Source organism: Eleginops maclovinus, chromosome 8 (genome assembly GCF_036324505.1).
Source record: "Eleginops maclovinus isolate JMC-PN-2008 ecotype Puerto Natales chromosome 8, JC_Emac_rtc_rv5, whole genome shotgun sequence".
Lineage (NCBI taxonomy): Eukaryota > Metazoa > Chordata > Actinopteri > Perciformes > Eleginopidae > Eleginops > Eleginops maclovinus.
This window is the reverse complement of record NC_086356.1, coordinates 4,086,997-4,104,095: the sequence shown is the minus strand read 5'-3', so window position 1 is coordinate 4,104,095 and position 17,099 is coordinate 4,086,997. Positions and strand designations below refer to the sequence as shown.

The 17,099-nt window shown below is 44.7% G+C and overlaps 2 protein-coding genes across 5 annotated transcripts in view; one reads left to right on the top strand and one right to left on the bottom strand.

The window, feature by feature from the left end:
• Window positions 1-14,809, top strand: LOC134868163 (amyloid-beta A4 precursor protein-binding family A member 1-like). Its single transcript, XM_063889087.1, has 13 exons — window positions 1-263; window positions 3,656-5,571; window positions 6,042-6,440; window positions 7,530-7,569; window positions 7,705-7,850; window positions 10,912-10,944; window positions 11,152-11,238; window positions 11,481-11,681; window positions 11,907-12,086; window positions 12,767-12,979; window positions 13,325-13,444; window positions 13,660-13,800; window positions 14,313-14,809. The coding sequence occupies exons 2-13, from the start codon at window positions 3,718-3,720 to the stop codon at window positions 14,382-14,384; spliced, it is 3,486 nt and encodes a 1,161-aa protein (XP_063745157.1). The 5' UTR covers window positions 1-263; window positions 3,656-3,717; the 3' UTR covers window positions 14,385-14,809.
• A 318-nt stretch (window positions 14,810-15,127) lies between these two features.
• The window catches only part of tjp2a (tight junction protein 2a (zona occludens 2)), a 29,812-nt gene continuing 27,840 nt past the window's right edge, over window positions 15,128-17,099 (bottom strand). For all 4 annotated transcript variants that reach the window (XM_063889086.1, XM_063889082.1, XM_063889085.1 and 1 more), the window contains one exon: window positions 15,128-17,009. In XM_063889086.1, the coding sequence (XP_063745156.1) occupies window positions 16,868-17,009 (142 nt within the window). In that variant the 3' untranslated portion in view covers window positions 15,128-16,867. The remainder of the gene's footprint in view (window positions 17,010-17,099) is intronic.

Sequence of the window (17,099 nt, the reverse complement as noted above, 5' to 3'; positions counted from 1 at the left end):
GGAGGAGGCTTCACTTCTCATAGCCGTAAAGACCTGTTTGTGTCTGCTGCACCACCAGCATCAACCGAGTCTGTAAAGGCGCTTTGTGCATCGCTAATCCGCTCTGATGTCACGGTGCAGAAGGAGGGGCTCTCCGCTTTAATCCGAGCAAGTTGTCTGGAGAGAAGCAGAGCCAAACCAAACCGAGCCTAAACGAGCAGGCACGGGATATACAGGGGCGATGTGTACTGCAGGACCCGGGCCTCACCTCCTCTGACATGCAGGTAAATCAGTAGATGTCATGTCCGACAACCGCTGAAGGGACACCGGGGTTAAATGTGTTTCTGGAAGGCGGAGAGAGTGTTCAGGTTTTTTCGTTGATGGCGGATTTGACACCTGCAGAGATTTAATCTGGCCCACCAAGAGGGAAAGGGGGAGGCATTAGGACAGGTGACAGTTTGCTGCACTTGATTTTTCACATAGATGTCAGGCGGTAAGGCTAGTAAGAGATCGTGTACGTGACTACCAGGGTATACGTGCTCCATATCCAGCATAACGCCACGATCATGTATGAATTGTAATATAATGATAATGAGCACCGATCCAGAAAGGAAGGGTTTTTCACCTTCTAACATACTAACATCGTTCAAGGCCGTGGGAGGGGATTTAAGAAGCCAGTAAGCCTTCAAAATAAAAGCACTTGCCAATTTGGCACTAGTTCATGGATTAATCTAGTGCCTTTGGAGCATTGGCAAAGTCGATTTGTAAACACACTGTAAGGAATGCGACTGTTGAGATGTTGATGCATCCCTACATTGACCGTATGCTTGCTTCGTGTGTGTGTGTGTGTGTGTGTGTGTGTGTGTGTGTGTGTGTGTGTGTGTGTGTGTGTGTGTGTGTGTGTGTGTGTGTGAGAGGATGAATCATGTTGTCAAGAATAGAAAGATAATGAGAATCCTCCACAGTGAGAATAATTTAATGATAATCGATTAAACATAACATTTGCTTTTATTCTCTTCTATACTTTTTCATGCAAGAAGGCAGAAAATGCTGTTTTTCTAATCTCAAATATGTGAAAAATCCTGTTAATATTGTTTGGTTGTGGACTGATAATAAACAGAGATATATAGACATTACTTTTGAGACATTTTACAATTTTGAAAACATAAAAAAACAAACGATTCATTTAGAAAATATTAGCAGAGTAATGACTAATGCCAATTATTGTTGGCCCTTGTTTCGTCCATTTTATTTCAGAAATAGTTAAAGGCTGGTCCCAAATAGCCATAGCATTTTTTGACTCAAAATGCTTGTTTTGTTTGAGCTAGAGGTCAACTAATGTTTTCCATTTTTGCTTGAAATACTTCAGCAATTATCAAAAGATTTCTATTTATCGACTATTTGACTTATCGTCCAATCAAATAACTGTTCCAAGATTTTTCAGGAAGGTTCAAAGATAAAAGTTGAGGTTAGTATAGTAGTGACACTGTGGTGAAAGGCAAATGTAAACTTGATTCAATATAATTGTGTGATATAAGGCTGGATACTACCTCATTAATGCATTTGGACCTTAATAAATATCATAAATGTACCTTTAATGTTGCCTTTTCACCAGGAAGATTCTTTATATTACTTATCTTTTAGTCACGGTGTGGTTTCTACTCGTGGTTACAGGGACTGCAGGTGCAAATGAGTTAAAACATCAGGTGCAGTTGTTTTTCATTGACATGGTTGTTGATGAAAAGAATTACAGACAGATTCTCATTTGTTTCATAATGAGCTTATTTGACTGTTGACAGAATAACTCCTCTACTTAAGAAACACAATTAAAATGTATGTGCCTTTTTTAAAAGCACCAATAATCTACATTCTCCAGAGCTCTTGGAAATTGTTACGGTGTTTCCTCACGGTTTCTGAAACTGAAGTAGACCAAATACAAATTACAAACAAATGACCAATTAGGAAAACACTTTCTAAAATATTGTGATGATTGTCTACATTGTGTTAAAGCCCCTAACTCTTGGCATAGAGAGGCTAAAAGTTAAAGGCTACTAGGCTAGTGATTAGATGCAATCAGTCCTTGCCATTACGCCAACATGTGTTGTCGGTCAGTATAAGATCAGCGAATTAATGGACTAGAAAAACCCTCACCCCGCAGCTTTCACTTCAGCCTGACAGATGGAAGTGCAGCTCTACAGGCCTGTAAGTTTCACTACCACATTGCCAGGACCATCTGTGAACCCCCCCCCGCCCCCCCCACACCCTCCCTCTGAGTCACCCAACCATCGCCATCCAGTCTCCGGGCAGAGAGGGACATTAGCCACCCTGGGAGTCCGCCCTCACTCCCGCTGCATTCCCTCCATGGTCCCTCCCCAGCCGCTGCGGTCCGTGCTCAGATTACAGGATCCACATTAACCTTTGCCCTCTGTCTGTTCTCTCTGTGCACTTGTTCAATTTCAGAGTCCTGCATTTATGAAATGATATATCTCCGCATATAATCTGACAATCACCACGTAACCATGTTGCAGTTTACAATATGAAATGTGTTGACTTAACAGACATTAGCTAAACTGCCGTATTTAAGCAAAAAGTAAGATAAAACCCTTTTTTTTCTCCACATATTTGTAATAATCTCAATTAAAAAACAACAACAATGGTTAGAAATCCAGTGAAGATTGTTCAGGGAGTCTACAGCATTTTAAATATTCATCACCCCTGAAGAAAAGAGTTGAGTTAAGAAGCCTAAAGGAGAAAAAATAGAGACGTCTCATATATACTCCCACACATTTATGGCTTCTTGTGATCATTAAGGTCGGATAAATAAATGATGAAAGCATCTACAGTGAAACGTATCCAGCAGCCATGATGAGAAATGCTTTTAAGCCTTTATGTATGCCCGCACAAACAAGCGGGAGTCTTTTTTCTTCAGACTGTACAATCTCCACTGATGACCTTTTCTGGAACGAGCTTATTATTCCTGGAGCATCGAGTAGGATCGCGTTCGGTTGTCCTTTCCCAGCGCGTTGACCTTAGTCAGGGTGAAGCCTGTAGTAACTGATGTGTACCCTGATAGCCTAGTCATATTAAATGAATATCAAAACTGGGCTTCTCACTCACAGAGGGCCTTTATTATTCAGATCACTGCCCTGTCTATTCCTCTCTGTCAGGTCCTATCTGAAACATAACCAGAGAGATGTCCCTCCTTGTCCTTCTGCCCTCCATCATCCTCATCCTCCTCTTCCTCATTCTCCTCTCTTTCCCCTCCTGTGCCATCTGCCAGCTCCTGCTGAACGTGGTACAGATTAAAGTGCACTTCACACACATGGATCCCAGAGGATTTAGGGTTTTACTATTAGCAATATACAGACAGGGAGTCCCAGGTCTGATAGCCGACATCCCTGTAATATATCCTCTTTGTGTGTGTGTTATCTCAGATAGAGATATGTCTGGGCTGGGGGCTTCATTAGCCATCATGTCAACTTTCAATACGTGATGGGAAAAAAGTGTTTTTTGTCAAGATGACGCAAAACTGTGACCTTGGTGGCGGGGTATTTACCTTTTTAGCTGTCTACATGTCAACAGTGAACGGTGTTCTAGGATATCTTTACATTGGAAAGAGTTTTGAGAGTCATTGAACCGTTCCTCTCCTCTTCTATCCTTTCTCTGTCTCTGCCAGGCTTTGCTTTAAGTGGAGATTTCCTGGAGACAAGAGGAGCATGTTCTGATCAGAACCCAGCCATGAGCCACAAGTATCAGGGAGAGGCGACCGGGGAGTCAGGTGAGGAACACAAGGTGCCCCCGAGGAGCAGGCAGCCCAATGGGACGTCACCCGGAGAAGCTCCTGTACGTCGCTCCTGGAGGCCATGTCAGATGCTCAACCAGGACGGGGAACCGAATCCCCATCACCACCATCATCATCAGCCTCCTCACCACCACCATGCACCCAGCGCTCGAGGGGCCCCTCGGCATCGCCGGCGGCCTCCATCAGGGGGGAGCCAGGCTCACAGTCCCGGTCTGGTCCCGTCGCTGGTTCCCACCAGTCCAAACGGGGAGGACAATCGAGACGTTGAACCTCGTCCCGTCCAGCAAGCTCGCCCTGCTGTCACCCGTTACCGCCGTCATGGAGACCCTAACCCCAGACTCAGGGGGCAAAGACAGAGGCAGCCAATCAGAGACATGCAGGAGTCTTCACCTAATGCGGAGGAGAGAGAGAGTCCAGCAGAGGTGCAGGGGCAGCAATGCTCATTAGGAGATCCTGTATCCATCAACCAACTGCCAGACAGGGGACCTCCTCACCAAACTCCCATTGCTGTGGTCCCCCCCACCCACCTCTCACCTGCTCCTGCAACACTAAACATGCAACCTCGCCTCCCAGATACTCCTCCTGCTGAGGCAGAAGAAGATCTCCAGGAGCCTTCAGTGGAGTGTGAAGGGAAACCAGAGGAGATCCAGGCACAGGATGGAGAGCAAGAACAGGCGGAGGATGACGAAGACATCTCCTCAACCCCAAGTCACTCCATCTGCAGCCGCGAGGAGACTCAGGCGGTCGAGGACGGGTTAGAGGAGCGCTCCGATGAGGTCGAGGAGGATCAGGTGGAAGAGATGGACGATGTACCAGAGGACATCGCAGCTCAGGGAAGTGAAATCACCGATCTGTGCTCAGACACGGAGAGCGCCGGCTCGCTCAGTATGGACGGACCTCTCCACAGCCCCCCGCCACTCCAGTCCCCGACTCCTCCTTCCTCCCCAGATCTCCCACCTTTCCCCCAGATAGACCACTTCAGCGAGGACGCTGGCATGAGTCCCCTGCCCTACAACGACCTGCTCCCCGAAGACGAAGACGATGATTGCTCCGAGTCGGGCTCGCCACCTCAATTCAGCTCTTATCCTAAAACCTATGCAGACTTTTATACGGAGTCCCACCAAAAAACATACCAAGAGCCGGTCTACGAGTCGTACTCGGAGCCAAAATCCCACCCCAACTCTTTCCCCGAGCCTCTCAAGACATCCTATCCCGAGTTACACAGAGAGCCTCGCAGGCAATCTGGTTGGAGGACAGAGTGTAAAGAGGCCCAGCAGGAGACCCCCTTTATCAGCCATAGACAGGAGAATGTACAAAAAGGGGCTCCGTCCTCCCCCACCAAGAGCTCCCATTATGCTCCGTGGCAGGGCCGAGCTTCTCATCCCTCCCCTCTGGACCGCTCTGTCGGATGCCGCCTGCACCACTACGACGGGCAGTCTGATGGTGAAGGGGACGCCGCCAATCAAAGTCCTCTGCCCAAGAGTCGCAGGCAGGCCCCCAGGCAAGCAGAAACCCAGGCCAAGAGCCCCTCGTCTGGGCAGAGCAGCTCGGGGGAGACCCAGGAGGAGAGGAATGCGGTGGTTGGCCTCCAAGGGGAAGAAGTTATGAGGGGATCCGGAGACGCCATCACCCTGGCGATTAAAGACATTAAGGAGGCGATTGAGGAGGTGAAGACGAAGGCGCTGCGCTCCCCCTACACACCGGACCGCCCCGTGGAGCCCATATGGGTGATGAGGCAGGAGGTCAGCCCCACGGAGGAGGGGTACCCACTGCAGACCACAGCGGGACATGTGAGTGACTTTTACTCTTCAGAGGTTTAATAGAATATATCTCCGAGGAAGCAGCAAGATGATCTGAGACTGTTTACATTCCTGGTGTTTTCCTTGATATTTAATTTTAGGGAATATGCTAATGTACTTCCTTTCTAGCTGTGGGATGGAAATGATCAATTGTTATATCTCTAATAATATTAAGACATATTTCTGGATATGTCTTAGTGCCATTTCCATTTATGTTTCTCTCCTGAAGTGTTGTACTATACCTTTAAGGCTGCATTAAAGTGATATTGCCAGAGGAGTTCAGGTCTGCAGTAATTCAATTAGATTGAATGGCTTCTGGGAAGTTTTACAACATGACGTACATCCCTGCTCTCATTTCTTCTGGTGTTGGATTAATGCCCACATCCTGAATAATGTATCGTCAGAATAACATGTCGGCTGAGTTTCAAAAAATATCCTTTCTTTCTGTTTCCTTCTCTCAGTCTTCCCCTCACTCCCCCGCTCAGTCGGTCTCTGAGTCGCCGTCCCGCTACGTTCCAGTTCGGGAACCGGTCAGTCCACCGAGAGCCGAGTCATCCAGAGCTCCCCCTCCTCAGAATTACCACCAACAGCCGCCCCAACACAACCACAACCACAACCACCACCAAGGCCACCACTCACAGCAGAGGGACACCGCCAGGCCCCCGCAGACATACACACAGCCTCAACCCTACCAACCTATAGCGCCCAATCAGCTGCACCATCGGCAACATCAGCACCAACAACAGACTCCACAACAACAACAACAACAACAACAACAACAGCAGCAGCAGATTCCAGCTCCGCGGCCGCGACCTCAAGTCCAGCCGCCGTCGCCTTTACAGCAGCCGACCGTCCAGGAGGTAAACAAACACACATACATAAATAATTGAGATTCATCCCAAGTTTTATTAAATGACTAAATTATTGAGCGACAGTTGCGTGCACGTTCACTCATTCAGTATACCTTTATTAGAATCAGATGTTCTTCATTCGTCCCACAGCGGGGATCATTTGCATTGTTGCAGCAAAGCGGACAGTGCAGTTCAAACGCTAAATAGAATAAATAACTAACATGTTAAGTAAAGAGGGAAGAACACATCCAAGTAAAAAGACAAAATAGCAGCATGCAGCATTAAATAAGCATACACAATGTGTGTAGTAGCATCCACTCATGAGGTAATACATGTATAGAAAAGCTGGTATTACCAGAGGTGGCAGAAGTAGCAATACTACAGTGTAAAAATCCTGCATTCAAAATAGTCCGAAACAAAGTAAAGGAAGTACAGACACAATATACTTCAAGTCCCCAAAAGTAAAAGTACTCTTTATGCAGAGAGGCACATTTACATTGACTATTCTAATTATTGGTGTATTCCTGTTGCACTTGGTGAAGGTGGGGTTTATTTGAAGGACTTTATTCACTACTGTTTATCTTACCTACAAATCAGTTTAAAGTGCAAACCAAGAATATAATTACCTTTGCAAATGAACACATTCGACAAAAGCTTCCGATTCTCAAAATAACCTAATTTTTGATAATGTATTTGTTGATTTATCATTTCTATTGACCTAAATCTGCAAAGTAAGTAGTAACTCAATATGCAGAATACATGTGGTGGAGTAAAAGTATAAAATAGCATAATGTGAAAATAGTCACGTTCATTTTTTTAGCTTATTTATTTCCTGGTGTTATTTCACAACGTTGCTGAGAAAATGTAATCCAATCCAGGCTTGAAACCCTGGTGAACCACTGCTCTACTCACTGAATCCATGGCAACATGGATGATGAATCCTGCAAAGGCGGGCGTCTTTTATAAAGTGTTCATCCGCCAGCAGCTTCATGGCTGACAGCAGTAGAAGTCTCGCAGAATGTAAATGAGTTAGGAGAGCTGCAGTATGTGAGAGGAGATAAAGCACGGTGATGAAGTGTTTCCTTTTTCTGCCTCCAGCTGCGCAGATCTCTTCCTTCATTTCCAACGTTTGTGGACGGTGAGTGGATAATAAACTACTGTAGATGTTTGTGGTTGTAAGTCCAGAGTCATATTTTCCCTCTTTAATCTGCAGGTTTGTGTGTTCTGCTTGTATGTTTATGCATGTGCCTCACGAGTGCTTTTGTTCATGCAGTCCCGGGGCCGTGCGACCCAGACGACCTGATCGACGGCATCATCTTTGCAGCGACCTACCTGGGCTGCACCCACCTGCTGTCGGAGAGGACGCCCACCAAGAGCGCCCGCATGCAGCAGGCTCAGGAGGCCATGAGCAGAGTCCGGGTGAGAGACAGCTGCCCTTCATTATGTGTCATCCTACAGGAAGGACGGGGTTTCTGTGGGGGGCAGTTTCCAAAAATCACTCCATTGTGCAAGCAGATATTATAAACTCAAAATCTAAATACCCCAGATGATCCAGGTAGCGAATCATAAGCTGGATAAAATCCATTATCCAGGGAAGAACTTCCTTTATATATTCTATTTTCCTCTTTGCATCATCACTGGCAGGGGAAGTGTCACTTGACTAATGTTTTCCTTCTAAAAATTGCATTTCAGTTTAGGATTGTGAGCAGAAAGACAGACATGCCATGAACTGTAATAACCTTGTTCTGCTGAAGGAATATTCGGGGGGCAGTAGTGTATGAAATTCACAGAGAGAATACCGACAATCAAATGAAATGGCGGACGGTAAAATAGTGGGAACTGATTTCAGACACAGCCTCTACTTTAACAACAAGGGTATTTTCAAGAAATTGAAGGCCAGACATTTTACTTTTATTCTGAAGCTTCCCAGTAAATTTCTTATGGATTCAAATCTGAGCTTCACTTGTTTGGGGGATGTTTGTTTCGTAAAGCCCTATGTAAGCCCCTTCTTAAAACATTTTCCTTCATAAAACGACTGATAATGGCTTCTGCATCAAGACATTGCGACATATAACTGTACAGTATCCATAGTCAGTGTATTCATGCAATTGGCACACCTCCATTTAAGAAGCACACAGGAGTACCTGAAGCTAGGCAATGCACTGCTGCGGACATTCATTTGGATCCACAGTAACACAAACTATCCAATCAAGGCAACTCGTGTCTCTTTAGGGCACAATTTCAGTTTTGTCTGGTTGCTTTAAAGAGAGAACTGATATTGGTTTCAGTGCCTCATCTGGAAGCCCTGCCTGAGGCGAGGAAAGGTGGTGAAAACATTCTAAATATAGCATCCACTTAACTGATGTTGGAGTACCTCATGTTACCCCACTTTGAAATATCCCAGCTCTCCCTTTAAAGCGTGTTAAACTGTGCGTTTAGGTGAATACCTATCAGTGCTTGAAATAGATATGAAGGAGCTGAAAGATCCACTTCGCCTCTCCTCTCTTTAAAGATACATTTTGCAGCTCGCAGTGATGTAACCGAGGACTCTTAACGTCACAGGCCCTCGGCAGGCAGCACAGCCGGCGGGCGAGAAGTCCCCGGGATGTGCACAATGCATCATCCACACTTCACTGCTCCTTATCCACACAGTCAGACAGGACTCCTTTAGCTCCTCTGCATGTTATATAAAGTGTTGATGAAGGCTGTGAGGCCCCGAGACTGTAGATCTCTGCATGCAAAGGGAACACACTCAGCGTATATATCATCTATTATGTCACAAGGCTTGCTTTTGCTCTTCAAATTAGAAGAGCTATCCAGATTAAATACCACAAAAAGACCCTGTAGTAGCAGTCCTGTGAAGGCTGGAGGTGTGAGGAAGAAGAAGAGCGTTCACAGTGACAGCGTGGCATTCAGAGATCCGAGGCAGGGAGAGGACTCGAACTGAGCTGTGAACGGTTGACAGATCCAGGACAGCGGCTCCGTGAAGGTCTGAGAAACCTACAGGGAGGGAGACATTTAGAGACGGTATAATGGTGAGGGGGAGACAGAACTTATTTAACGTTTTGAGACAGGAGGGGGAGGACTGCTGTCTGTGTGAGCAGCGACTCACATTTAAGGAACGCATCAACCTGACTCTAACAATTTGACAAATATGGCAGAAAACTGACCTAATACCACTGCTAGGATTTGCCAGATAAAAGTCTGTAAACATAATCTATTGAAGATGTATAGAAATGTAAATTGGTCAAGCCCAAAACTCAAAAACACTGACTCAACCGACCTAAACTCCTCAGGCGAGATGACCCGGGCATATATTGTCTGCATATATTAAATTAAATAAAAACACTGGATGTGACATCATGTCGTCTTCCAGAGGGCAGGAGTTCATGGTGGGATCATGACGGTGATTCATGAGCAGCTTGGCTGACAAAAGAAAACTGTCTGGTTTGCTCTGAGCCTCGATAATATTTGGGAGGGTCTCAGCAACAATGCGGTTTACAAAAATGTAATAGAGGTCTCATCATCTCATTTAAAAACATGAGAAGAAGAGTTTAATATGTCTAAGGTAGAAATGAAGGATTATTTCCATATTTTTTAATTCTATTTTATTATTAAAACTAAATGAAAACTAAGAAATAAGACATTAAAGGCAAGAATTAAAGGAAAAAGATATATATGGTTGGTTAATTAATTTAGCCAGATTCATCCATTAATCGTTCAGTCTTTAAAATATACACAAATAAACAGTCCAAAAGTTAAACGTATTAAAATCTATGACATCAATCGATTTGATCTCAAATTAGACATGTTGATTTGTAATAGTAGGAGAAACACATGTGTTAGTAATAACATCTACACGATTAATTTCAGCCTAATGGAGCCATGTCTAACTAGCACTTCCACACAGTTTCCTTGTTAAAAGGGCAGCTGGTGCAACTGACAAACAGTTTGCAGTCTTGTTTGTTGAAGCCACTGCTGATATTAACCGAACAGTTTTAATCGAAGCTACGATCCTTTCTTTAATCCTCCTTGGTTTTACAGAATAAATCCATTTATATTCAATCCCTCCTGGTATCGTACGCCAGCAGACAGAGCTGACTCTAACAAAAACCAACATTTGGAAACACAAACCGGATCCGTCATGAGTCCAGAAACACATCTGCCGTCGGCCTTCAGGCTCGTCTGTGTCTCATCGATGAAGGGGAAGCTCCTGATCATGGCCTCTGGCAGCCCGCTGTTGTCAGATGTGATAGACAGTAACATCACCGTCCTCTCACACACACACACACACACACACACACACACACACACACACACACACTATTCATCTTCAAGGTCCTTTACTTTCTTAATTTGGCATTCAGAGTAGAGGCAGTCAGTGAGGAGATTGGGTTGTTGTCGATCCAAATCAAAAAGGTGTTTTCTGATGCTGTGAATGTGTCATTTTTAATCTCCTTTCTGCTTTCTGATCACGCAGGCTGCTCAGAAGCAGGCGAAGAACAGGAAAAAGGTACGCTTGTTTCATGATTTTATATGCCTTGTTCTCCTGCTTGTCTTCTCTCCTGTATAATTGCTTTCTTCTTGAAGCAGCGCGTAGATTTCACGACACATCTGCCTTTTGCTTTCATAAGATTCTTATGTGTAGCTGTGAGATTTGATGTCATGTTGCTCCGCTCTCCTCCGCTCCCATTCATCGACCTGTTCTTCTCTCTCTCAGAGCCCGGACAGCGAGGCTCCGTCCACTGCTGAGGTCGATCTGTTCATGTCCACGCAGAGGATCAAAGTCCTCAATGCAGACACTCAGGTATAGAAACGACAACTTCAGCAGGAGACTCTCCACAAACACTACTTTAGGAGCTTTGAAGCGTAAATGCATCACCAGGAATAAAGGCTATAAACTAACTACATCACCTACATCACCACAGCTAAGCTAAAGGCAGCTAGTGCTCAAATGCTAACTCATTTCCAGGTTTTAGGGACTCATTCCTGCACCACAAGGGATAATGGTTAATCTGAGCGTACCTCTTATCTTTTTCTGATCCCCAGGAGTCTTTAATGGACCTCCCACTGAGGACGATCTCCTACATAGCGGACATCGGGAACATGGTGGTGCTGATGGCCCGGGGGAAGATGGTGCGCTCCCGCAGCGCGCAGGACAACCTGGACCAGGCCGCCGAGCAGACCACCATGAGCCCTGACGACCGGCGGCTGTACAGGATGATCTGCCACGTGTTCGAGTCCGAGGATGTGAGTGTGTGTGTGTGTGTGTGTGTGTGTGTGTGTGTGTGTGTGTGTGTGTGTGTGTGTGTGTGTGTGTGTGTGTGTGTGTGTGTGTGTGTGTGTAAATGGGATGTCAACAAGCCTTTTGATCATGAGGGTCATGCTAAGTTTAACTGTGCAGCATTAATACCATAAGCATCTATAAAGAGCCCTCTTCCTCTTCCTCTTCCTCTTTCTGCTCCTCTTCTTTAGGCGCAGCTGATCGCTCAGTCCATCGGTCAGTCTTTCAGCGTCGCCTACCAGGAGTTCCTCAGGGCCAACGGCATCGACCCCGAGGACCTGAGCCAGAGGGAGTACAGCGACCTGCTCAACACTCAGGACATGTACAACGACGACCTCATCCACTTCTCCAAGTCAGAGAACTGCAGGGATGTAAGTGAGCCAGCAGGGGGCAGCACAGCCCCAGCTCTCCTTAAAGGAGCTCCTTTTACACACACACTCTCACACTGAACATACACTACCTTCCACAACATTTGTACATCATTATTTAGATGTATTTACCTCCATTTGAATCTAACTTTTACAATTAAAACTTTTAGTTGAATTGAAGTTGAAACACATTGAAAATAATTGGCTAAAGTTAAAAAAAACAACACAAATTGTTAAAATGTTTTAGAATATTTCACTTTAAATGTTGATTGAAATAAAGTGATAAAGTATTAATGCATATTTGAATGAGAAGGAGCCATTGCCAGTATCTGTTAGTTTGCCTTGCAGTGGTTTCAAATGAGCAGCTGCTTTTGGGGGTCACTGAGGTTACAGTATTTTATCAAGGTGAATTTGGAGATGCTCAACCTGCTCTGACCTCTGATCAACCCCCCCCTCAGGCTGCTCTGAACGCCGGCTGTCTTCTCACTGAAAGCTACCGAGGAGAGTCAGTCTTTAATATCAAACTCGAGACGTGAATGGTTCCACGGTCTGTCCTGAAGAAGGAAGCCAGTTTATAAAACAAATGATGACTTTAAGACGACTAAACCACAAGAGCTCTTTCTGTCTTTGTAAAGGTTTGTTTTGAAAAGACAATCAGCTGGTCCGTGGTGGTTTCCTTGCAGGTTTACATTGAGAAGCAGAAAGGAGAGATCCTGGGCGTGGTGATAGTGGAGTCGGGCTGGGGCTCCATCCTCCCCACCGTCATCATCGCCAGCATGATGCATGCTGGGCCGGCTGAGAAGTCCAGTCGCCTGAACATCGGGGATCAGATCATGACCATCAACGGGACCAGTCTGGTGGGTTTACCGCTCAGCACCTGCCAGAGCATCATCAAGGTACGCCAGTTATTCTTGAGCTTCTTTATCAGAGGTAAATATGTCTTTTTTTAAACAAATAAAACACATCAAGGTCTTCTCAATACAAGGCTCTGCGTAAGGAAGCAGGACTCAGCACTGTTATTCAGCGTGTTGATTAGGTCACCTTCTATCCATCCACCTTCCAGGATTTGTCCTTCTTAGCAGCTTCATTTCGCTGAACACAAGGAGAAGGAGTGTGCAGCCATACAGTACTGATTTGGTGTACCACAGGGCATGGTTCCCCTACCTATGTATTATTTTTCTTCTGCTTTGACCTTTCTGAAGTCGTCCTCCTGCAGCTAACCGCACTCTGTCCTCCCTCAGGGTCTCAAGTCTCAGTCCAGGATCAAGCTGAACATCGTCAGGTGTCCTCCTGTTACCATGGTGCTCATCCGCAGGCCGGACCTCAGATACCAGCTGGGCTTCAGCGTCCAGAACGGCATCGTGAGTACAGTATAATGCTAATGCTGCTTCCCTTCTTCTGATGATTATAGAAAAGCTTTCAACGGTGCTGGAAACACAGAGTCTCTTAGCAACAAACCTGGAGCAGTTATTGCTATGTGGTCATATTTATAGTCTGTACATGGTTAGTCTCAGGTACTGTCACTGGGAGCTGCAATAGCATCCTGTCTTCACTTTAAGTCCCCTGTGTTTAACAGATCTGCAGCCTGATGAGGGGGGGCATCGCTGAGAGAGGAGGGGTCCGCGTCGGTCACCGCATCATCGAGATCAACAGCCAGAGTGTGGTGGCAACGCCTCACGAGAAGATCGTCCAGATTCTGTCTAACGCCATGGGAGAGGTAGGAGGAGTCTCCCTTTTTAAATCAAGGGAATACATATTTGCTCTACTCAAAGGAAGCTAGTTAGTTCTACTTTGCTTATCTCCCTTTCCTGTAGCGTGTTATATAGGCTTTTGTTCATGTATATCCCAAAGTTCCCCGCGTACTCTTCCTCCTGGTTTTCGTTTGAAGGACAATAGCTTAATAGAGATTGAAAGAACAGCGCAGTTAAAGCAACACAACTTCCTTAATGATTGGAAACCGTATGTCTGAGCAGCAGAACGGCGAGAATAAACTCAATTAAATCAGTGGTGTGGAAATGTACATTATGGCATACTAAACCTTACCAATAAAGCTTTTCCAGTATCACATTTATTTGTCTGTGTCTCAAGACCCTAACCGTTGATTTTTGGGTTCTAATGAACGTTGCATCCTCCAAAAATCAACGAATGACTTCTGCTTGTTGTTCTTGTTCTAATAAACGTCTCTCTTTGTGTTTCTAATCCTCATCATTCGGCTTCTTTCTGCTCCAGATCCACATGAAGACGATGCCTGCAGCCATGTACCGGCTGCTGACCGCCCAGGAGCAGCCCGTCTACATCTGAACACACACACACACGTCTCGCATCCCTCACTCTATTTCCACCACAGTCCATCCATCTTGTTTTGAGTCATCTCTGTATCCTGTTAAATATCACTTGACTTGCCTTAATCTGTACAGTACACTGTCATGTAAACATGTACATCTACAGATTCGCAGCAGAAGGCAGATTATCTCACCAGGCCAGCGTTTTATTGTGACGTGTTATGTTCGACCAAAGAGAAATTGTGGATTTTATTGTGCATATTTAGGTGGCAAACAGAGTAAATATGACCTTTGGTTAAATAGCAGTAATATCTGAATGTACTCTCATCATGTTGGACCTATCAGTTGTCAGGGCGACCCGGATGATGATGCTGATGAACGGAAGTGATAAAGATAAAGAGGAATGCATGTACAATTCTGCTGAATAAAGTCTAAAGAAAAGGCTGTCTGTCAGTGCTGTTACTTTTATTCAGAAACGATCAAGTGTAATGTGTTGATATTATCAAGGTATAGTAAGTCCAAAATATCCAATTTATCAACGTAGCAAAGTATGTCCAAATGTCTTTAACACGAGAGAGTATTGTGTATGACGGTGTGTATCAAAGTCCAAGTTAAGATAAGAAAGCAATATTACAGTACGTCATTAATAAGTACAGTTTGCAGGGATTCTACATCTCTTCCCAACCCTAAAGCTACACACATAAAGGAGGCGGCGGGGGGTCAGCAGCTCTCAAACGAAGCACTGAAGACACTGCAAAAATGTAAATGTAAAAAACAGATTTATTTATTTGAATTTAACACGAGTACGTTCTGTAACACTAAGGAGATCACAAACCAAAAATAAAAAAGAGGAGAGAAATCACAAACTAAACAGACATTTAAAAAGAATCAGATCAACCAACATGATTGTCGTCAGCATATTCCAGATGTACAAAGACGGAGTACTCAGTATAAAAACAGATTTAATAACGAGGTGATTGTCTCTGGAGGCAAGCAGCTCTGTGTGCACCATTAAATCCAACTCTACCGCTACAGTTTTTTACACTACTCCCAGTCCTGATGTATTTTAACAGAGTCTGTAACATTGTCTTGTTGTCAGTGTGGACTTGACTTCTGCAGCTCCTGTGGAAGTGCATTGTGCATTATCAGAAACACGTTATCCTGTAATTGGACGTTTAGGCCGAACTTTCCTGATCATTCAATCTATATCTTCTATTTTGTCGGTGTTGACTGGCCAAAAAAGGACAGAAAAATGCACTGATAATGTAATTTGTTCCCCCATCCAGAGCTAAAAGGCACTTGAAAATATGCCGCTTACCAGAATGCACGCATATAACACAGTGTAGAGTATACAAAAGTAGAGGCGCGCAGTAAATCAGAAAGGAGCCATCAGGAGAGGTAAGGGAAGACCAACAGCTACTGGACATCAGAGTGAAGGACCCATTTATACATTGCTCTGAGAGAAGCTACTGTGGAAGTTCAAAACATCTGTAGTGAAGATAAAAGCACAAAACTGTAGTGAGGAATGAAAGTCTACATACTGTACACGGTCTACAGAACCATAGCTATTGCAGCACAGCTCCAGTTTCTGTGTGGCTGTTACATCCCAGTGAGAAAATATGTGTTCCTAAAACTTAGAATGTCTTAAAATCTTCCAAAACTTCGACTTTTCCCTTTAAAAGTTCAAAGGGATTTCCATAGTAAGAATGTGTCTGACTTCAAGAGAAGACTGGTTTTCTCTCCTGTGTGTTTATGACATAAGAACCAGTTACAAAAAAAGCCAGGATAATTTGTTTAAGAAGCTTTGAGTAATGTTAAATCTCTGAAGGAAGGAGGCTGTCAAAATGATTTGAGTGTTTATTGTTGTTATGCTCATTCTGGCCACTAGAGGCAGAATTGAACATGGGCTGGCGGTGCATCAACGTTTCCGTTTGGAAAGATTATCTTGGAAAAACGTTTAAATTTTTTAAATGCAAGACAGAAAATATTAAGATTAATCAAAGACACTGAATCACCAGAATTATTGTGTGCCTTTCAGGGCTCAGTCACACCTCTGAGGAGACTCAGGATAAAAATCATATTGAGCGTGCAGAGGGCAAATAACCTCTTTCTTACATACGATGAAAAGAGGTCTGAAAACATCTTGAAAAAATACCCCAAAAAAAGGTGAATTTAAAAAAGAAATGTCAATAAAATCTCATCTTGTCGTAAAAACGTCTGATCTCTGAGGCTCTGATGTAATGGTCACATGGAGAGACAAACTAGCCCTGGTGTAATGGGGAAGCTGCTTTCAGACGCAACAAAAAACAAGAAAAGGTAAAGAAATCTTTGCAGGACGGTAAAGTTTGTGTTTCAAAAGTGCCTGGAGTTAGTGTTAAAATGTCCAGGATTCTGTCTCCAGGAAGAAAAAAGTTCAGAGATTTCACATCAAGGCAACAACGCTGCGTAGTGATGATGTGGGAGGGATCCTGCGGGGATGATGTCACTTCCTGTTGCCCCGGTCTACAGCTCGGTGTCGTTGTACCTCTTGGGGTTGTAGTATCCTCTCTTGTTCTGGTCGGCCAGCTGCCTGCGGTACTCCGCCTCGTCGTCCTCGTAGTGCTGCGACCTGGAGGGGGTTTGCTGCTCGGCGTTGGAGCTGGAGCTGATATCACACACACACACACACACACACACACACACACACACACACACACACACACACACACACACACACACACACACACACACACAC